At 44.3% G+C, this 23,160-nt stretch overlaps 1 protein-coding gene across 1 annotated transcript in view; it reads right to left on the reverse strand.

The window, feature by feature from the left end:
* Positions 1-19,610, reverse strand: part of LOC118888072 (prolow-density lipoprotein receptor-related protein 1-like) — a 36,566-nt gene extending 16,956 nt beyond the window's left edge. Inside the window, exons 1-15 of the mRNA XM_036839037.1 lie at positions 19,277-19,610; positions 16,478-16,591; positions 14,940-15,059; positions 14,294-14,533; positions 13,343-13,456; positions 12,170-12,289; positions 10,757-10,882; positions 9,975-10,178; positions 9,085-9,253; positions 8,615-8,783; positions 7,553-7,778; positions 6,637-6,762; positions 5,043-5,267; positions 1,289-1,600; positions 416-628 (exon numbers count right to left, since the gene is read on the reverse strand). Coding sequence (XP_036694932.1) covers positions 416-628; positions 1,289-1,600; positions 5,043-5,267; positions 6,637-6,762; positions 7,553-7,778; positions 8,615-8,783; positions 9,085-9,253; positions 9,975-10,178; positions 10,757-10,882; positions 12,170-12,289; positions 13,343-13,456; positions 14,294-14,533; positions 14,940-15,059; positions 16,478-16,591; positions 19,277-19,610 — 2,812 coding nt within the window. The remainder of the gene's footprint in view (positions 1-415; positions 629-1,288; positions 1,601-5,042; positions 5,268-6,636; positions 6,763-7,552; positions 7,779-8,614; positions 8,784-9,084; positions 9,254-9,974; positions 10,179-10,756; positions 10,883-12,169; positions 12,290-13,342; positions 13,457-14,293; positions 14,534-14,939; positions 15,060-16,477; positions 16,592-19,276) is intronic.
* Between the last annotated feature and the right edge of the window lie 3,550 nt (positions 19,611-23,160).

Raw genomic sequence — 23,160 nt, forward strand, 5'->3', positions numbered from 1 at the left:
ACCAGGACCCAGAGCAGAGGGTCCCCTGCAAGATGTCACTGCTATGAGAAAAGGGGTTCCTTGGTAAAAAAACCAGCTTGGGAAACTGGTTTAGAGCAAGTTAAATGGATCTCTATACTGCCAGACTAAGAGCTTTAATATGCTAAGGTGAAAGATGATTCCCAAAAGGGGCTACGGTGTGCACCCTGCTTGGGGTATTACTCGGGAACTGGTGTCATTTAGCAACTTTGAGAACCGTGTTAGATTCTCACGCCTCCAGGACAAGGACACATCAGGGAGAAGGCCTGCTGAACTGTGGGTTGGGACCACTGCCAATACGAACTAGAAGATACTCAGGATTTTCTCCTAGAAAAACACACCGAGGGGACCCGGGTAAAGTGGAACCCCAAGAATAACCTCCCAGGGGAAGACTCACCTGGAACCTCCAGGTTCTCTGCCAGGATGATCATCTTCTGTATGTAGGGCTCTTTCGACACTGAGAAGGGTTCCGGCATCCTCCTGTTCCACAGCATGAGAGCTGTTCTGTTCAGAGTCACCAGGTAGGGCTCGTGGGCCACGATCATCCCATCACTCCAGGTCTTGTTCAAAGTGTAGGTTCTGTTTTTTCGGAGACTCAGACTTTGCAACCCTAAGGAAGAGTCAGGTTCTTATAAGCTGATACAGAACAAGTAACCTGTGACAGCAAGGAGGCAAGGCCACCATTGGATTGAAAGGTAAAATAAGCACAGATTCTTCTATTGAGTTTTGTAGGTTTTAGTTTTATAGTTAAAGATAATCCAAGGAAGCATTTAAAGCTCCAGAAAACTGAGGTCTGCTGCATGGAAACATCAGATATGACTTGACCACCTTCCATGTACAGTCCTACAACCCCCGGTCATCAGCACACAGCTGCCAGGTCTCAAGGATGACTTCTGGGTGAAAAGACTATCACATTCTGCTACAAAGGTATAATTGGTACCTGCTGCAAGTTATAACTGGAGCACCTGTACTTCATTTGCAATGGAAGTTTGGTTCCATTACTTCTACTTACGGAAGTAGAAACAAATAGCTTTTTGCAGTGTTCAAAATTATGTTATTTCTGAAGTTTTCTATCTCTTCAATCATAAATCTAGACTTATAAATCAGAACAGAGTTTGAGGTCAGTGACTTGTGCCCAAGCTTTAACTATGAAAATCAGAGTTTGAGCCTATGTCTAACTAGTTCTAAAAATGGAATCATTATACTAAAAACAAGACCCTCACTCATCCCCTCAAGCTTCTTCCAACCTCACTTGTTGTGCAGTGCTTACCTAACCCTTTGGTGGTCCAGAGGATGCTAGACGAGCCAAGGTCTAAGGTCACGTGGGTGTCCGCCGTCCAGGTGCCTCTCCAGACTGCCCATCTGCTTTTGCCATCAAGGGTCATGCTTTGCAAGTGTTCCCCACTCTCCACCCAGTACAGCAGCCTCTTCGGCCAATCGAGAAGGAGATGCAGTATAACGCTGCCTGTTCTATACAGGGTATGGGTGTCTGGGCCAGCGATTCTAGTCCTCTGAATAGCACTTGTGTCACAGGGCAGCCAGTACAAGTTCCCAGTCGGAATGTCCACATTTGCTGAACAGACTGTGAGGACAAGTTGCTCCCATTAGAAAGGACACTCAAATGCATTCACATACTGTCTTAAACTTTGGGTCAAGGATAGAAGGGAGACAATTGGGGGGATGCAAAGATCAGTCCCTACAAGCCTACACACCTTGTTCGCACGATGGTCCCATAATGCCTACTCTGGTTCCAGCACCTTGTCTGTCCTATGAGCTCATCTGATCCTTGACAACCCCTGGCAAGGTAGATATGCACTGCATTTTATAAGTTAGTAGCTAAGTGAAAGACTGGCAAGTTCCTAAGAACACACTGGCTCCACTGGGTTCTGTTTCTCTCATCCTCGTTGGGCTCTGCCCTCTGTAGGAAACACGTGGTCTCCTCTGGAGTCAGATTCAACCATGGCCAGCCCAGCATGCCAGCATCACAGAATGTTCTTAGAATGATTCCACAAAGGTTCTTAAAAATATGCACTCTTTCCTAAAACAGAATTTGAGGCCCAATCATTTTCGATTCAGAATTTCATCAGTATTTTCCAGCCTCAATTTTCTTTTTTCTTTTCTTTTTTTTTTTGAGATCTATGTAAATGTTTTTATTATTTATTAATTTATTTGTTTATTAAAAAATTTTTTTTGGCTGCATTGGGTCTTCGTTGCTGCGCGTGGGCTTTCTCTAGTTGCGGCGAGCGGGGGCTACTCCTTGTTGCGGTGCGTGGGCTTCTCACTCCGGTGGCTTCTCTTGTTGCGGAGCACGGGCTCTAGGCGCGCGGGCTTCAGTAGTTGTGGCACATGGGCCCTAGAGCACATGGGCTTCAGTAGTTGCAGCATGTGGGCTCAGTAGTTGTGGCTCACAGGCTCAGTAGTTGTGGCGCACGGGCTTAGTTGCTCCGCGGCATGTGGGATCTTCCCAGACCAGGGATCGAACCCGTGTCCCCTGCATTGGTGGACGGATTCTTAACCACTGCGCCACCAGGGAAGTCCTCAATTTTCAATATGAGAACAAGATTAACACATCCAAGAGAAAAAACCACAGATGTCAGTGCACTTTGATATAAGAATAAGCTGAAAGCTGCAGGCCCACGAGTTGTAAGGAGGCTCTGAGATGTGCAAACAGGTCTTGATAGCAGAGGTCAAGCTGATTACTACCTAGAAAAGGCCTGCCTGGCTTTGTCAAGCTTTCCAGCCAACTGGAAACACACTCCTGTGTGTCTCCTTTACTATACGTCAGTACTTGTGACACCAGATGCGTGTTTTTCCCCCCACACCAAGCAATTCTGCAACACAAGTGGGATGTCCTATGTAAGGAAAATAAAACATGCTGCCTGCTGCCATTCCAGTTCTGCAAGGATCAAGCCATCAGCCACCACAGTCGCCCACCAGCAGTGCTCCCCTAGAGGAATTCAGGATGGAGAAAAATAGGAAGCATTCTGTGCTTTGGATACTGGCCCCTAGGTAGTTAAGATGCATTAGTTAAGGAAAAATTTCAAAGGACCCCAGATTCCTGCATCTTCCCATGCACAGAAAAACACTAAAATCATTAACATGAGGTAGCTGCCCTTCGTGATTAGTAGTAATCTTCTGATGCTTGACTACATGTTTTTCCAGCCAAAAAATTCATATATATCCTGGCTCCTCCCTTAGCTCTTTGGAACAGTTTCTCAGAGCTACTGAGAGGCTGTCTCCTGGGCTATAGTCTTCAGTAAGACACTGAATAAACTGGACTCATAGCTCTTAACATTGTGCATTTTTTTTTAAGTCGACACCTACAATTCAGTTCAGTTCAGACACTGTCGACCTGGAGTTAGCATCAGATCCCACAGGCTGAGGGCTCAGTCCCACAGGACTGCCCCCACTTCAGACACCAGTCACAAGTCCCAGGTTGTCACCTGTACTCTGACCCACTGGCTCTAAATCAGGGTTCCCACAACCCCCTCCTTGAGTTCAATAATTTGCTAGAATGACTCACAAAACTCAGGGAAACACGTTTACAGGTTTATTATATAAAGGATACAGATGAACAACCAGATGAAGAAATACATAGGGCAATGTCCAAAGGGTCCCAAGTGCAGGAACTTCTGTCCCTGTGGAGTTGGGGTTCAATACACACAGATGTATTGAAGCTCTCTGAACTCCATACTTTGGGGATTTTTATGGAGACTTCATCACATAGGCATGATTGATTATTAAGTCCATTTTCAGCCCCTCTCCCCTCTCTAGAGAGTAAGGAGTGGGGCTGAAATTTCTTAGCTTCTCATCACGGCTTGGTCTTTCTGGTGACCAACCTCCTAGAGGCAGTGATAAGGTTTTAAAATTTTTTCTGGCCTTGAATCTGAGTAAGATAGAAGTGGACTTTAAATTCAATTTTGCATTGCATTGCAAAACCCACCAAGAGTTGTCTCATTAAAACAAAAGCTGTTCCTATCACCCAGGAAATTCTAATGGATTTAGGAACTCTGTGTCAGATGCTCCCATCACTTAGGAAATTACAAAGGTCTTAGAAGCTCTGTGCCTGTAACCAGGGACAGAGAGCAAAATCTATATTTTTTTCTATTATTTCAGGGTCACCTACTACAGAGACTCAATATTCACCACGGAGCCAGCTTAAATGAAATTGTCAGTCTCTTACAAATCCTTGGTATAATTATAACATAGAAACCAATTATCAAAGATTAGCCAGTGGGGGTAGGTAGCATTTGAATTAAACAGGAGGAAATCCATGATCAGGGTTTCCTAGACAGCCATCAGATGTACTGCAAGATCACTGCCCATTTCAGTTTCTCCCAAAAGTTTTTTCAGTCAGGTACTGAAAGCTCCTATGTGCCAGGCTTTGCTCTTGCCCACAGGGCTCTGGGTAGAGTCTGCTGCTCTGAAGGATGTCTCGGGAACATGGATTCCAATACAGCACTTCCTGTAGTAAAGCACCCATGGCACAGGCATTCAGAAATCAGATTACTCACCCTGGAACTCAAGTCTCAGTTTTCTTTTATACAATAGATATTTGCATTTAGGCTGAGTACAGGGAGCTAAGGGTGGGGTATGCCATGTAGGAGTGTGGGAGGGGAGAGAAAGTATATATTATCATATTAAGAAAATATCTTGCTAGTTCTCTCTGAAATCTGCATTGCAAATTGCTTCTAAATTAGTGTAAGAAAAATCTGCAATGCAAAGTTGAAGTATTTAAGGTCCGTTTCCATCCTATCTAGACTTAATGCCAGAAAAATAGAATTTTAAAAACCTAGGATTTTCCAAATCATGGAAGCCTTTTAAGAGTCTGCATACCCTTCATAAGAACAAGGGTAAATCAGAGACACTTAATATTTAAATCAGTTAAAAACCACTCTTTGGTATTAAGGTTGATTCAGATCAGGGACAGGTAGGGTCTTCTGGTGCGGGGGGGTTGGCCCTACTTAAATTTAGAGCCAGAAAATAAAGGGAAAAAATCCAAAATAATAGCCACCCCAACTTACCTGTACGCTCTGTCCAAATCTCTTGCTTTTCCCCTGAATAGCCAGTTGAGCAGAACAGATGTCCCTGGGTATTTGTCCAGTAGACGAGGTTTCTTTTCCAGTCAATATCCAGTAAATAGATGTTCCTTGGATGCTCTTGCACTAGGCTTCTCTCTATAGCAGTTCCCATAAAACCAACTTTCAACAAGTAGAGACGTTTGCCAGAGGAAAACACTAGTTTTAACTCTACCAAGGAAAAAGGAGAGATGTCCTGTTTGCCCATTTGTCAGAGAAGCCCCATACTCCCCTCTGGAGCAATGCCCCTCTCTCAAGCTGAGGTTCCCCTAGTAAGGGATCTTATAAAGTTTGCTTCTGAAGCAGGTATTCACCATGAATGCCCTGGCTTCCTTAGAGAAGGGAGTCATTTGGGCAAATGAAAGCATTGTTCAGCTTTCCCAAGGCACCAAGTCTTTTAAATTTCTGCTGAAAGGTTAACACAGAATCCTGAGGATTAGGGCTGCAGGGCTGCACCATTTAATTCAGTAATGTCATCAAATTCTTGCCTGTAGCACACGAGTCTCAATACAAAGAATTTTAAACTCTACTGCCGATGTAAAGAAAAGTTACCTGGGAATTTAACTGTATATATCATGTTAAAAACATTTTAAGCTAAGTCTTGAGTTTGGCGCAATGGCTTAATCATAATCATGTTCCATGGCTACCCACTGTGAATTGCATTCTTCAAAGGTGGTTAGAACATGAACACATTCACAGCATTTATTCTTCTTAAAACCTCAATGTTCTATAGAAAAGAAGTCAAGACATTTGGACAGTGATATTCAACGGATTATGCAGGCTTTACCACTTCAAAAGACGGAACAGCAGCATGAAGAATTACGTTAATGCAGACGCTCTGCCTACAAACATGAGTCAGAATACACAACAGTCGTAAGACTGTAGAGGGTTTCTTTCTTATACTAAGTCATTAATCTTTCATGTAAAACTGAGTGGTATAAGCTATTTTTTCTTCTTTTAAAACTAACAAAACCCAAATATCCATTGATGGATGAATGGATAAACAGACTGTAGTATCTACACACAATGGAATCCACCTGAAAAAGGAAATTCTGATACATGTTACAACGTGGATGAACTTTGAAGACATTATGCAAAGTGAAATAAGCCAGTCGCAAAAGGACAAATATTGTACCATTTTACTTATATGAGGTCCCTAGGGCAGTCAAATTCATAGAGATAGGAAGTAGAACGGTGGTTGCCAGGGCCTGGGGGGAGAGGGGAATGAGGAGTTATTGTTTAACAGGAATAGAATTTCAGTTTGGGAAGATGAAAAAGGTCTGGTGATGGTCGCACAAAAATATGAACATACTTAATGCCACTGAACACTACACTGAAAAATAGTTAAAATGGTACCTTTTGTCATGTATATTTTAGCACAATAAAAAACTAATCAGGATCTTTTGATAACAAAACTGTCATTATCAAAGTAGGTTGTCAGGTCAAAAGCGATTGATCCAAAAACAGAAGCTACATTATTTCCAGACCTACCATGGAATGTGCCTTCTTAAGCCAAACCCATTTCACCCAGCGTACTTACCACTACATGTGCCCGAAGGTAAAAGAAACATCCCCTCTGGACAAACACACTTATAGCCCTTGGGATGGACGGGGGACAGGAGACATAAGTGGCTGCAAGAACCTGGAACGCATGCTGGGTATCTGTCTGTTTTAAAATAAAAACAGATACAATTAGGTTGGATACAATTTCAGATGTATTTATCCAAACTAGTTCAAAACCTAAGACTCAAGGGGAGTTAAGGCATTTTTGCTTTAAGAGGATGCCAATATACTTGTTACCCTCTAGGTTAGGCAGGCTGACCTTGAACTCCTGGGGCCCCGTGTCTTTCAGACAGTGACAATGACCTCTCTATATGAAGCTTGGGCCAAGAAAGCTTCAACCAACAGCATCTTCCCCCTTGGAGTTAAGACAAAATGACTGTCTAATTTGCTGATAGGAAGTAAATAGTGGTTCTAGGCTCTCCATTTTGGTTAGTTTCTTGGACCCACTGAAGAAGCATTATCTGAGCTGAAGCTGACATACAATTTCAGATTAACAAGCTTTTAACTCCTAGTCAATGAACATTTGACTTCCTCCTATAAACAGGATGTTGGGCTTGGTTCCATCTTCTGTTATCAATTGACGTGTCAGTGAGGAAGCTATTCTAGCCCTTCTGTGAACAGCGTATTCCCCGTTTTGTGTATCTCAGAAGTTATGTGTATTAAAATGCTGGTTGCTACATTAGACAAGAGCCAGGTACATGCCTGGAATGAGTTTCCCAGCAGATATTTTCATTCCGTTCATCTTACTCAGAAGTCCTGGATAGGTCTGGAATGATACCCAGAACATTTCCCCCCAAATAGCAAGTTCCAACAGACGGAGGGAGTAATTTAGGGGGTTTCCGTTCAGTATGCATTCTGGTTCATGAGCATTTTGAAAGCAAGCAATAACTTACTCTTAGGCTGCTGGGATTTGTGGAGCACCGAGAAGGCAGATATGGAAGCGTTTATCAGCACCACCCTCTCCTTTGGGTTGTGGGGTGAAGCATGAAACAGCTGTAGTTTATTTGTCCAGAAGAAAGAGTTCTCAAATACAGCCAGTCCCACTGGATCTTCACCTTCCAAGAAGACCTTGGGGAAGGTGTGCCTCCCAGCTCCATCCACGTTCACCGTCTCTATGGACTGAAGGGTGAGAGGGTCTCATGAGGGCAGGGCAGTGTTAGCAAGAGCGGCTGACCACCTTAGCGCACCTCAGTTTCTTGGACACTGATTAAACATCTTTATCTGATATTAACTTGATAGAGATAAACTTATCTTGGGATCCACAGAGGCTAATGTCAAAGCCAATGGATTGGGCTGTTTCTTATATAAACTGGAGTCATGTATGTTGTACAAGTAGCTACTATAACTTAGTGTCTGCATCCAGACAGTGTACCAAATCCTTCCACTACATTCCCCAACCACCTTCTGAGGTAGGCATTCTGTCTTTTCAGAGAGGGCAATGGGAGCTCAAAGAGGTACGTACCCTAAGTAGCCAGAAACCACAGCTGGAAGAAATAGGCTTAAAACTACAACTTCCAAACCTATGCTTTCAGCCCCCATGTCCTACTGGTCTTTTAGTTTGATGGTTCCAAAAATGAGAAAGCATGAACTGTAATATGAAGACCTAGAAATGTGAGTACAAGACACTGAAGTACTTAAGTAACTGCATACTTGCAAGGAAGAGGTCTGCCGTCGTAAAATGTTTTGTATCCCAGGTACCACACAGAACATGACCTAGACTACCAGGAAATTCCGGTGCTGAGTTTGACTGTAGAGAGTTTAAGAAAGTCACACTAAGTCTCCCAACCTACGTTGATACAGTCTGGTTCTACTTGAAGATTCTGTGCTCTTCTCGGTTTTCATGGCCAGAGATATTTTATTAAGACGATGCAAGACATAAGAGAACTCTGTACTTACCCACAGTCATACCAAGCCCCTACTAAATGGGTTTACCTTTTCCTGACCCATCGCAGTACCTCTTTATATGCACTGATCCAGTAGAGCCTGCCAGCCACGTGGTCTAGTGTCAGCCCTGAGGGTTCCTCCATGTTCACCACTGCCAGCACCTTCCTATCAGAGCCATCCATCCCTGCTGTTTCAATAGTCCTCAGGCCTTTCCCTCCTCTATTTACCCAGTACAGGTACCTGAGAAAGGCAAAGGCACAAGTGTTAGAGAATCCCCTCAGGAGTGTATATACGACTCTGACCAGCCAGGCTCCCCTGGTCTCTTGCACAGACCTCATATCATTGCACTGCTAAGAAAGCTGCTGTCAGACTCAGTAGACTTTGAAAAGTTTGGCTCTATGGTGTTCAATTTAAACTTCAAAATTAAGAATTTTTTGGAGCAAATGAGACCTAGGTTGAAAAGGTTGACGTGTTCTCTTATCAATTTAAAATCTAAGATAACCAATGATTTTGGATATATTCCAAAAGAAGCGCTACTTACTTCTTTGCAGGAAACACTATTAGCTGCTCTGGCACAAGATCCTTTTCCAGGATTTTGACGTAGCCTCTGCCATCACTTAAACCAGCACAGATGACCCTGGCAAAGCTGCTAGCCCAATACAACTGTCCCGTGAACCAGTCCAAAGAGATACTGTTGATCGCTTTAAGTTCTGGGGATACAGGAGACAGTATTATGTTTCTCTATTCCTCTATATCCACCTTACCTTGAAAAAAGAGACTCAGACAAAATTTTTCTACATCTTCTGATTTCAGGCCATACAATAAGGCAACACAAGGAATGAATGAGAGCCACAGCTGTGTGAGGTATTTCCAATATACAGTGGACAGTAAGGAAACAGACCTCAGTAGAAGCATAACCAAGAAATCCAGGAGAATGTGACCTCAGTTTGGGACAATATTCATTATAGAAGTCTCTGGGGAACTGTTAATGAATGCTACCTCTTAACTGCTGTCAGAGGATTTCTGTGTGCCCAGGACTATGCTAAGCACTGCTTCCCCTGCACTGTCCAACATAATCCTCACACCAACCCAGTGAGACAAGTGCTATTACCTTCATCTTATACACGGTGGCTCAAAGGAGTTAACAGCTTGCTCAGGGTCACACACCTAGTTATGGGGCTGAGACTAACCTTGGCCAGAGCCCACACCCCCATACTTCCAGTACTGCCTGACGGCAATCTCATCTCAGGTTACGCTCCACAAAGCTCCTGTAGAACCAAACTACACAGACTTATCTCAAATCAAGATTTTATGTACTCTCATGATTCATGACAAGTGAGTCACAGAAGATGTCCAGATGAACACATATGCTTCTTACATTATGTTCAAGTAGCTTGAAGAAGCTAGGGCTCTTAATATTAAGAAAGATACCTGGATAGAGAGGAACAGAGTTCGGCTTCCCAAGAACAAACATATTTAAGACTTCATCCACCCAGAAGTACATACTTCTCTCCAGATCATATGCAACAGAAGTAGGCCTTGATTTTATAGGTACCAGAGTCTCATAGATGCCTGTTCTTCGATCCAGTACACCAAGTTCTCTATCTGCTGCGATAAGAATTTTAATAGCATCATCTGCAATAGAAGTAGAAGGAGTGGCATGTGACTATGAAACTTTCTTTCACACCATTCTCCTTAACTAAAGATGTTGGCTCATGGCCCATGCCAAAACCTACTTATCCCTGAGGTCTGGACTAAGGTGGATCTAGAGGAGACCTGGCTGGCCACGTTAAGCCTCAATTCCTCCTCTGAACTCCAGCACATTGAAATGAATCTTTGGAACTTTTCTGCCTGATTTCAGATTAAGCCCTTCTCCCCTAGACAGAGGTCCTCTGCATGCCTTGTATACAGCAGCCAAATTAAGTGTCCCATTGTGAAAACAGCACAGGACAAGTTAAGATCATCGATTGGGTCTCTGGAGCACCTAGCTGTAGATCCTGCAGAGAAACTAAATCATTTTAAAGACACGTAGTAGGAACTGACACTCAAAACTGATCAACTAATGTTATAATATTGATAGCAGCTTCCTTATGGAAAGAGTAGAATCACCTCTAATACCAGACCTTGAAGTGAATCATCTATATCACTCGTACCTATAAATGCTGCTAAAAATAGAGCAGGAGCTAGGCTTTGCTTCTGGTATTGAAACTCACCTGTAACTCGACAGTCGGTGCCATTGTGGAGCTGGTAACCTCGAATACACCCACAGGAGTAAGACCCTGGTGTGTTATGACACAGCTGGCCACAGGGGCTGTATGCCATAGAGCACTCATCCACATCTGATGATAGACAGTCGGAAATTAGGGAAGAACAAGGAACAATCTCAAGTATTTTTGTTCTTTTGGGCCACTTTTCAGATACTCATGGAACATGTATTAGGTGGAGATCACTGTGTGGTGCTGGGACAGAAAGTCCCTGCCTCCATAGAATTCCCACAAATGCGAATGTATTTCAGCAGAACCGTCAATACAGGGACCCTAGATGTGTGGCTGCTACAGAATACTTATTTCTGTTACCCTAGCAACATTCTTGGGGACAAGCCCCTTGTCAAGCCAGCCAGAGCCTAATTCAGAATGAGTGGCAAGGATGTGGAGAAATCAGAACCCGTGTGCATTGCTAGTGGGAATGTCAAATGGCACAGCCGCTGCAGAAAACAGTGTGATGGTTTCTCAAAAAGTTACACATAGAATTTACCATGTGACATAGCGTTCCCCTTCTGGTATATGCCCAAGAGTACTGAAAGCAGGGCTGAAACAGACACTCGCACACCAGTGCGCATAGCAGCATTGTCCACGATAGCCAAAGGGTGGAAACGACCCAAGTGTGCATCAACATATGCATGGATAAACAGAATATGATTACAGTCATCCCTCGGTATCCACAGGGGATTGGTTTCAGGACCCCCTGTGGATACCAAAATCCATGGATGCTCAAGTCCCTTATATAAAATGGTGTGGTATTGGCATATAACCTATGCACATGCTCCCATATACTTTCAATCATCTCTAGATTACCTGGAATCCCTAATACAATGTAAATACAATAGTTGCTAGCATGCAGCAAATTCAAGTTTTGCTTTTTGGAACTTTCTAGAATCCCACACACACACCCCAGTATCTTCAATCTGCAGTTGGTTGAATCTGCCAATGTGGAACCTGCATATACAAAGAGCAAACTGTATACATACAAGGAATATTATTTGGCCTTAAAAAAGGAAGGAAATTCTGATATATGCTACAACACGAATGCACCTTAAAGATAGGCCAAGTGAAGTTAGCCAGACACAAAATGACAAACACTGTATGACTCCACTTATATGCAGTACTAGAACAGGTAAATTCATAGGCAGAAAGTTGATAAAGTTCACCAGGGAGGGGGGACAGAGTTATTGCTTAATGAGTACAGAGTTTTTGTTGAGGATGATGAGAAAGTTCTGGAAATAGATAGTGTGATGGTTGCACAAAACTGTGAATGTACATCAAATTGCATGCTTAAAAATGATTAAAATGGTAAATTTTATCTTACTACAGTAAAAAGTTGTAAAGATGAGCCTAATGAATTCTGACCTCCACAGCTCCAACCATCCGGCTGTAATCGCCATCCGGTTCCACATGAACACTGGACACCCCAGGCTGTGTCCCTGCACTGCCCCTCACAGCCCCCGTTGGCCAGAGAGCAGTTTTTCCCTGGTAGAGACAGGACAGTGGTCACTACAGTTGAACATGGTAAAGAGCAAACGTTTTATAAACCACACTGTGTCACAACCCTGCACACTTGTGTAAGGAGGAGATGGCTGGTTAAAGATAACTTTTGACCCTGCCCTCTTACCTAGGAAACTGGAGGCTTTGGGGGAAGACCAGAGAAGAGGGAAAGTTAGGAATCCTGGAGCAGGGGAAAGGAGAACGGTCTGGACCATTTCAAGTGTTTGTGTATTGTTCACCCGTGGAGGAACCAGCGACCTCTTTTCTATTTTCTCTAGAATTTATGGACAGCTGGTACTTTTAGCTCAGGAAGTGATATAATAATTTTCTAATCCCAATGAATTATCTATACAGGACCAGAAACCTGTAGTTTGTGTCCCATTGTTTATGCTTTTAGTATCTCTTATTGTGTCTCCTTCATGAAAAGCTTCTTTCGCGGCCTTTAACAGTACTAAAGAGCTTTCATCGTAATGTCTAAGACCAGATTTGGGGGGAAGTAAGAGACAGACGACCAGATGACTGGGGACAGATACCCACTCTCCCTCTGCCCCAGCTGGAAGCGACAGTGGTTTTCACAGTGAGAAGCACAAGGGTTTAGAAGTCAGAGCTGCCCGCTCAGAGGCCTCCTCCTCACCAGGAGGGTCTTCCTTGGTCCTTCTTGGGTTAAATCCTTAGAGAACCTACCTTTTTGTCTTGAACAAATGATTTGCTTCTTTGTGGCAGAGTTTATGTTCCTTATTCCAGAATTTTAGGAGCCATGGAATTTGAGGGCTTTAGCTAGTCTATGTCCGTAAAGCTACAACATGAGAATGGCCCTCAGTTTTTACAGCTCAGGTAATATTTGCTCACATTCAGGAGACCAAAGCCAAGGGCTGGAACTTGCAAAATATAAGGGATCCATCACTGAAGGATAATTGCTTCTGGAGGAGTTTGAGCCCAAGTGTTGTTTCAGAGAGTAGACCCCCATGTTAACTAAGGCCCTGAGTTATTTCATTTATTCTCCCTCTCCCATGTTGAGCCAAGCAATTGATTTCTTACCACATGTAGTGGGTTCATCGGTACCATCTGTACAGTCCGCGTCCCCATCGCACATCAGGGATTCTAGGATGCACTTCCCCTCATCACATCCAACCGTGCCTTCTGGACAGGAACCTGTGTGGGAAGTTAAGCATTCCTTTCATTAATACTTGGGGTGGTGGTGAAAATAGACAACTCTTATAGTGGGCCAGGAAGGTAGCAATATTTCCATAACCCAAGGCAAGTCTAGGTAGGAAAGGACGTTTTCCTTTTAAGCAGAGTAATCAGGAACTGGGACTTAAGACTTGATAGCAACTATGTTAAGACATCAGGGCACTAGATTGAAATCGTATTAAAATTGAACTGAACTAGTATTAAATAGTTCTAATTGAAATCGTATTTAAGTCAGATAACACTAGCCCTAATAGAAGTATTCTCTTAAGAAACCAGGTTATAAATTATTATTAAAATGTTAGAATCTGAACACATTTGATATTGCAAATTTAACTCTGGGAAGAAAGAGTGAATGGAATTGTGGTTCACAAAAAAGTTGGAGGTTCCACTACATTGTGTACTGAGGGTAAAAAAAGGAATGTAGCATTCACCAAGTTTTGGGGGGACTTTTTTTTTTTTAGTGAGGAATGTTCCCCTTCCATATTCACTACAGAAGGATGTAGGCATCTGTTAGAAGACTTCCTTTGGATACTGGTGCTCAGGTGTTCTGTGCGTTGGCCAGACTTGAATAGTGGAAACATTCTAGGCAATGCTTAGAGTGTCCATTGCAGAGTTACTATTTAAGCACTGCTTTACGTTTCCATGGATAAGACAATCTTGGTTATTGCTAGGAAACATCCCGTGTTTAGATAGAGGATGGCAGTCTCAGTCATAGGAATTAAAACACGACTTGCAGAAAGCAGCCCACATGGTCCAACCTTCCCTTTAACAAAAGGTGGGGCGAGGGGCAAGACTCACCACAGCCCTCCTCGTCTGAGGAGTCCCCACAGTGGTCGAAGCCGTCACACCGCCAGCGGTCCGGGACACACACCTCGTTCCTGCACTGCCACTGCCCAGCCAGGCACCGGTGCCGGGGGCAGTGTGCTTCCCCGAACCCACCTCCACAGTCCTCCTCTACATCACAGGGTTCCCAGGCATCACGGCACTGAGGATCTCCTGGACACTGGATTTTTGGGTCTGGACATGCCGTCATTCTCTCTAAAAGGCAGGAGTTGGCTTGGTGAGGTAGAACCCCTGTACCACAGCCTTGTTTATTTAGGGATTTGTGGTTTGTTCATGAATTTAATCCATAGAAAACCAAGAACAGAAAGGATGGGAGCCATCGGAGATGTGGCCACAACTTTGTATTCTGAAGTTTCACCCCAAATAGGTTTTGTTTAAGTCAATAAAGCTAATAATCTTCTTAATTTTAAGTAGTTTTGGAAAATGGAGAAGTGAGTGAAAACAGTTACCCGTAATACCAGAGACAGTTTAACATCTGGGTTTACCATGTATGGCATAAGGCTATTTAGTGATGGGCTTGTTTCACTTAATACTGTTGATGTTAATCAAAGCAGCTAATAAACAGAGGGTGTCACTGAAGGTAAAAATAAGTTGTACGTACCACAGTTAACCTCATCAGAGCCATCTAAGCAGTCACTGACACCATCACAAAGCCAGCGAATGGAAATACATCTCCCGTCATCACACTGCCAGGCCTGTGGGTGTCCGTGACATACTTCCTCTGCGGGCAGTGGCGGTGTCCAAGAAGAGGCAGAAAGGAAGAGATGTTTGTCAGGGCACTAGCAGCTTTTAAATTTGGATTTCATATTAAGTACTTTCATTAGCAAAAGAATAATTAATTCCTGATTTGCGGCTGGAGTCAACCCTAAACTTGCCCGTCCTTTTCACATTACTTCTGACAATATCACTCAGTACCCCTACCTTAGGGACAATCACCTAGCATATCGATGAACATCTCCTCCCATTATTCTAGAACACCGTTGTCCACTAAAAGCTTCTGTGACGATGGAAGCCTTTTACATCTATGCTGTCCAAAATGGCAGCCACCGGTCACACGTGGCTACTGAGCACTTGAAATGTGGCTAGTATGATACACAAACTAAATTTTTTAATTGTATTCATTTAAATAAATTTAAATCCTCACATGTGGCTAGTGGCCCCTGTATTAGTCCAGTTTTATGAGTTCACTTCTCTGAATTCCTTTGGTGTTTGAGATGATTAAGATCTATGGCAACCTGGGAACTGGGGTTTGGGGTTTAATAAGACGTTCAAGTATTTCCACTGAAGTCTGCCTACTGGCTGAAGCTAGTAAACTTGGGGAGCTGGGCTGAAGTGTATGGGGTCCAAGCACAAGGCATTTCTGCAAGTCTGAAATTTTACTGTAACCTGTAACAGCACACATTTTGATATCCACGGTTTCACGTTAAAGTAGTTACAGTAAGTGACCACCCCAGGAATGTGCATGAGGGGCACCACTCACCAAGGGCTATGGGGGTTTTCCTCTTTTAATGAGGAAAGTTCCCTTCCACATTCACTGCGCAGGGAGGCAAGGCACCTGGTGAGAGGCTTTCCTCACATACTGGTGCTCTGGCCTCCCTTCTGGGGTTTTGAGCTCTCTTAGCACAGAGAATTACTAGAACTTTATTTCGGGAAGATATTTACCAAATGGCTGATTTCTGTTGGTTTTATAGTTTTTGTCCCCAGTTTGAAAGCTATTTTTTCAGTCGTATAAAATCTCTAAGCATATAAGAGTTGAACTAGTTTATTGTATATAAAAGTAATTGTGTGCACTGGGGGCTGCAGGGATTTCCTATAAAGGAATCCTTGTATTATTCCAGTTTGAGTAACACCGTTATAGATGTTTAGGTCTGAGTTTAAGATGAGGAGCCAGACTTTTGCTGGATTTTTCCACCCCAACTCGCCCTCCACACTTGTTTGGACAACAGTGCTGCCAACAATTAAAGAAACATGGCCGGCCTTCCCCACCGCAAGCCTGCGGCAACGCAGAGCACCCCGCATCTCCGAACGCCCCCTGAGAGGGTGAAAGCCATGAGACCTGTCAACCAGGCACACAGCAATAAGGGCCCGGTGTGGGTGAGTGCATGCTACACAACGGGACACAGCGGTGAGACCACTCACCACACTGCTCGTCCGCCCCATCCGGGCACTCCTGCTCTCCGTTGCAGAGCCAGGCCACAGGAATGCATCTCCCACCACATGCAGCTTGCCTTGTCATCTGACACTGTATTTCATCTGCAATGAAGGACCAAGAAGCAAAGCCATCAGAGTTCTTGGATTCCTTGGGTCCAGGAGACCTTTTCATGTAAGCTGCATTCACTGTTCTCTTTGGAAGACCTTCCTTCAGCTATTATCGAGGAGAACGCTAGGGGGGTTCAGTACCCTGAAAACCCATGCAGGTTCTCCAGTGACGACCCTTGGGGGCCATTCTTTCTGATGCTGTGGAGTTGCTGCTGGAGAGCTGCCATTCGCCTCCCCGTTGTCTTGTTAGAATGGCTCAGACTCACACTTGTGCTTACAAAGATACAACTATCCTTCCAGGCCTGATTCGGTCTTACAGACTCAGAGTATGAAGCGTTGCAAGTTTAGAGATCTAGGTTCAAAGCACTTAACTTTAGTTTCCTTTTAGACATGGGTCGATACAGCTTCAAATGAAGTTAGGGTTTGGGGTCCTACATGCCATCTTTATAAGAATACCTCTAATAGCCTGGTTATAAATACTTAAGTTTTCAGTTATCACAGGACACTGATTTATATTATCAGTTTTATTCAAATCATGAACTTGTGTTTCTCAACCCTGATTGATTAATGGTCAAAAATAAGCCTGTTATGGATGTGGTGCTCAGAGAAGGCCTGGTTGTACTTAGTACTATTTTGTCCTAACTTTCAAAGAGAAAAAGCCAATCCTTGGTTCCGAGAAAACATAAGCCACATGTCCCATTTGGCAGAAGTCTCTGTAAGATGCAGTGAAGACCCAGCAATCCTACCCCAGGGACAATGTATGCACATGGGATGGAAAGTCGTGTGCAAAGCTATGTGATGGGAGTTGACAATGGAAGCCCACCGTGCAGACTACACCTTCTTTGGTAAGGAACCAGACCTCAGTCTTACTTGCATCCCTCTAAGACAGTGCTTTTAGCAGAGTTACTCAATGTTTGATTTTAAAAGGCTGGCTTATAAATTGCATTATAAATGAAAGACTCAGGAGGTACTGGTTATTAATGAATAGCTAACAACTTTGCCAGCTACTCACATACCATCTGGGCAATCCCACTTGACTTGACCAAAACCATTCAATTGAGAGCAGGTGAGGTCAGCAACCCCTAAGATGGGATCCCAGGCTCAGTCATCAGGCTACTGACTAGGTTGGAGTTTTGGTTAGACCACGTACTAACAACATCACCTCGGGAGAGTTACTGCCTCCCTCTGGACCTCAGTTTTTCTTGTCTGTAAAGTGAGGCTAGTAAATAAGTGGTTCTAAGAGGAAAATGCAAGGATTAAAAGAGTACAAAGTCATTGGGCACAATACCCACCAAATAAATGCTCCCAAAGTGTTAGCTCTTTTGCTACCTCTTCTAGCAGATCCTTCCAGAAGGATCCCAGTTAGGGCAGCAGTCAACCCTCAAAGACTCACACTGCTAGGCGAGTCCCACCTGGAACACTATTTGCCCTGGTGATTCTAAGTCTGGAGACCCAGTGTGCACATGGATTCTGAACACCGTCTGTAGATGGGTCTCAAACATTACTTTTCAAATTTAGGTAGATGCTTGCTGTGAATAAATAAAAAATGTACTTATTAATCTATTTACATATTAAGTTCATGGTAGCTTTCTCATAGTCTGTCAATATACAAAGTATATGGTGTACAATATACAAAGTAGATCATGGGCTGTTCTACAACAGACATCACAAAGATGTCTTCATACCAGAAGGCCTGGGCGAACACTGCTTAGTGAAACAGGCAAGTAACTTTAAATCCTGTTTCCGGAGTGGAGCAAACAGACCACCCAGGGCAAGGGCTTCCTGCTGCAGAGATGCCCCACCAGGTTAGGCAAAAACCCTGAGGCTCAGAATCCCTCCTGGAGGACAAACAACTCAAGAGACTAAGTGACATCTCCTCCAAACCAGTTAACAGTGCCTTGACCAACAAAGTGTCTGCATAAGTTAAAAAATGATTTAAAATCTGCCTCCATCCATGAGGGCCAATTGGGAGCACCTGTCAGGAGAGATGGGCAATTCTGCAGGCCAGGTCGTTTGACAAACACTGGGCACCTCCTGCACCTGCCCAGGTCACCAGCCACCAACCCTACGGGAACTCAGGGTGTCTCAGTCACCCTGGGACCCCGACTCAGCTCTCCTCTGCCTTGGGGTCCGCCTACACCTGAGTGGTATTAACAAGCGCCGCTGGAAGTTGCTTGCTAACCGCACCTGGGCCCAAGCTCCGTTTCCCCCGGGCTGTTTCTGGAGGGAAGCACCTCTTCCCAAGGTCCCGGGCCTCCAAGAGGCTAAATTTGCTGCCTGGTTAAACCTGGGCGGCGGGCCCATCAGAGACCAAGGCTAGAAAGCCAATTCCACTCCCTTGGATGTTGGGAAAAGGAAGAACCTAGAAGGGAGCGTGCGCCCTGCACTCAGGTGCGGAACGAGCTTCCAAAAGACATCCAATCCATCCGCTGAGCCCACCCACCAGGCAGGCTTGTTAAGGAGTAAAGGGCTGAGAAGCAGGGGGCCCCTCCAGACAGTCTAGCCTCGCCCTCCCAGACAAAAGGTCACCGCAGGGCGGGGGACACGCCGCGCACACCCAGCGAGGGCGCCCCAAGCTCTCCTCCGCGCCCGCCCAGCAGCCGGGCAGCCCCGCGCCCCGCAGCCAGCAGAGCGGGATGCAGTGCCTCCCGGGGCGCCCCACCCGCGGGCCCCACTCACCTGTCGCGGAGCCCCCGAGGCCGCCCAGCGCGGCCAGCACGGGCGGCAGGAGCCGAAGGAGCGACCGGAGTCCCATGGCCGCGAGGAGACAGCGCGGGGACCCGGGCGCGAGGCGCGCTGCGCGAGGCCGCCGCGGGCGGGCGGAGCGCACGGGCTTCCCGGACGGCTTTAAGTCGCGCTCCCGCCGCGCACGGGGAAAGCCGGCGCCGGTGGGCGGGTTGCGCGGGGAGTTGGCCTCTCCAGATTCCAGAGAAGAGCTGCCGGGAAGGAGCGGGGCTGTAGACGGAGCTGGGGTGCCTCGCATGCCTCTCCTCTGGGGGTGCTCAGCGGCCATGAGAGCCTGGGGCCTGGGACCTGGCGCCCCTCCTGCAGTGGGACAGCAGACGCTCAGCTGATTCAAAGCCCTTGCCACACTTAAGGTAGGGACGGTCGACAATACTTAAAGCTTCTCAAACTTGTTTTTTAAATTGAAGCATAGTTGATTTACAGTGTTGTGTTGATTTCTGCTGTACAGCAAAGTGATTCAGTTATATATACATTTTTATATCCTTTTCAATTATGGTTTATCAGAGGATATTGAATATAGTTCTCTGTGCTCTACAGTAGGACCTTGTTGTTATCCATTATACATAATAGTTTGCATCTGCTAACCCCAAACTCCCACTCCATCCCTCCCTTACCCCTCTCCACCTTAGCAATCACAAGTCTTCTCTATGTGGGACTGTTTCTGTTTCCTAGATAAGTTCATTTGTGTGATATTTTAGATTCCACATGTAAGTGATATCATATGGTATTTGTCTTTCTGATTTATTTCATTTAGTGTGATAAGCTCTAGTTCCATCCACAGTGCTGCAAATGTTACTGAACCAAACTTGGGTCTGGTAGCTGGGGGCAGTAAAGCCAATCTACTATTTACTGACACCTGGTTGTGGTGAAGGACCAAGCGTTTGTTGCAGGGCCAAGCAAGGAGTCCAGAGCAGCTAGTGCTTAAAAGACCCAAACTCCCTGAAGGTTTTCAGGGAAAGAGTTTTAAAGACAGGATGAGGGAGGGTCGTTGTGGGGTGTGCGATCAGCTCCTGGACATTCTTCTGATTGGTTGGTGGTGAGGTAATCAGGATCAACATCATCAACCTGGTTCCAACTGGTCTGGGGTTTAAGTGCTTGTGGGCAGCATACAGTTAACTTCTCCCACCTGGCGGGGGTTTCAGTAGCTGCAAAACAACTTAAAGGATGTGACTCAGAATAGGATCTATAGCCCTTGAGGAGGAACTTGACTTTGTTTAATGGCTAAACTATTATTATTTTGTCTTACTTGACTGTTTTCCTTTCTCTCTGCATTTTCTCACTTCTCTGATTAAATACGCTCTTTGACTAACATTTTTCTACAGACAAAAGGCCAGACATGGGGTGGGGGTTTGTTCTGGGAAGGCCCCATAGGGTCCTGCTGGGTTACACAAACGGCATTATTTTGGTTTTTTATGGCTGAGTAATATTCCATTGTATGTATGTACCTCATCTTCTTTATCCATTCATCTGTCAATGGACATTTAGGTTGCTTCCATGTCTTGGCTATTGTGAATAGTGCTGCTATGAACATAGTAGGGGTGCATGTATCTTTTTGAATTGTAGTTTTATCAGGATATATGCTCAGGAGTGGGATTGATGGATCATGTGGCAGCTCTATTTTAGTTCTTTGAGGAACCTCCATACTGTTTTCCATAGTGGCTGCACCAACTTACATTCCCACCGACAGTGTAGGAGGGTAACCTTTTCTCCACACTGCATTTGTTATTTGTGGACTTTTTAATTATGGCCATTCTGACTGGTGTGAGGTGATACCTCATTGTAGTTTTGATTTGCATTTCTCTAATAATTAGTGATGTTGAGCATCTTTTCATGTGCCCGTTGGCCATCTGTTTGTCTTCTTTGGAGAAATATCTATTTAGTTCTTCTGCCCATTTTTCGATTAGGCTGTTTGGTTTTTGTTGTTTTTGTTGAGTTGTATAATCTGTTTGTATATTTTGGAAATTAAGCCCTTGTTGGTCCCATTGTTTGCACATATTTTCTCACAGTCTGTATGTTGTCTTTTCATTTTGTTTATGGTTTCCTTTGCTATGCAAAAGCTTGTAAGTTTGATTAGGTTCCAATGTTTATCTTTGCTTTTATTTTTATTGCCTTGGGAGACTGACCTAATAAAATTTATGTCAATTTATGTCGGAGAATGTTTTGCCTATGTTCTCTCCTAGGAGTTTTATGGTGTCATGTCTTATGTTTAAGTCTTTAAGGCATTTTGAGTTTCTTTTTGTGCATGGTGTGAGGGTGTGTTCTCACTTCATTGATTTATGTGTGGCTGTCCAACTTTCCCAACACCCCTTGCTTAAGAGGCTTTTTCACATAGTATATTCTTACCTCCTTTGTCGAACATTAATTGACTGTAGGTATATGGGTTCATTTCTGGGCTCCCTATTTCGTTCCATTGATCCATATGCCTGTTTTTGTGCCAATACCACACTGTTTTCTATATGACTGTAGCTTTGTAGTATTGTCTGAAGTCTGGGAGGGTTTGCCTTCTGCTTTGTTCTTTTCCCTCAGGATTGCTTTGGCAATTCTGGGTCCTTTATGGTTTCATATAAGTTTTAGGATTATCCTAGTTCTGTGAAAATGTCATGGGTAATTTGATAGGGATCACATTAAATCTGTAGATTGCTTTAGGTAGTATGGCCATTTTAACAATATTAACTCTTTCGAGCCAAGCGCATGGGATATCTTTCCATTTATTTGGATCATCTTTGGTTTCCTTTATTAATGTTTTATAGTTGTGAACATATAAGGACTTTCACCTCCTTGCTCAGGCTTATTCCTAAGTTTTTTTGTTGTTGTTGTTGCAATTTTTGTGTGTCCACAAAACACCTGGAAACCTCCTGAATATGCAGACTCTGGTCCTGCAGGTCTGGGGAGGAGCCTGAGATTCTAACAGACTCTTAGGTGAAGCCTTTGTTGCCTCGCTTTGAAAAGCAAGGGCTTGATATCCCCAAACTGAGGGCATCACTGTGACTCAAACCCCTGGGCTCCTGTCCTGATGGACCCCTCACTGCCTCCTGTGTTCCCACTTGGGCAGTATAGGCCTTCTTGACCCCGGGTCTGTAACGACAGCACTGAGATTGCAGTCCCCTTTGGCTGGTGATGAGCACACTGTAAATACAGGGTAACAAAAGCCCTAAAAAACACTCTTCCCCTCTCAGCCTGTGTCACAGCCAGGAGGGGAATGCCTTAATGAGCAATTGGACATGGACGTGTATCAAATTTAATGGGTATGAATTAGAGTCGAACATAATCCCTGTAGGATGGTAGACTTACAGGACTGGAAGAATTTAGAGCTCATTTTACCCACATACTGCCATTTAGGGATTAGACTGTGGATAAAAATGAGACCATGTGACACCTTCCAGGGAGGCACAGACCACCCTCTCACTCCCTTACTTAGCTAAGCTGTGACATTCCTTCTTTCCAGTCTACCAAGAGAAATAAGTGTCAGATTCTTGGAGAGAACACGACGGAGTTTGAATTTAGAATGGAAACTGGCAAGGAACACTTATAGTGTCTGGGAATGAAAGGCAGCAGGAAAACAGCAGGAAAAAAATAGAAAAGTGAATTGCCAAGTGCCTTCTTAGATTTTATTTGCAACACAGTACTCCAACAGCTTTCTTTTAAATCTTACCTCCTCTTCATGTTCACTGCTGGTCCCATCAAACCACACTTTGAAGACTTCAGAATGCCATATGCTCTGGAACTTTCTTTAAAGTCACTGTATGCCCTGATTGCATAATCCAATTAAAAGGACCCTTCTGTTTTTAACAGAAATCTAGATGTATTGATTTCTGCTG

The sequence above is a fragment of the Balaenoptera musculus genome, chromosome 21, assembly GCF_009873245.2.
Source record: "Balaenoptera musculus isolate JJ_BM4_2016_0621 chromosome 21, mBalMus1.pri.v3, whole genome shotgun sequence".
Lineage (NCBI taxonomy): Eukaryota > Metazoa > Chordata > Mammalia > Artiodactyla > Balaenopteridae > Balaenoptera > Balaenoptera musculus.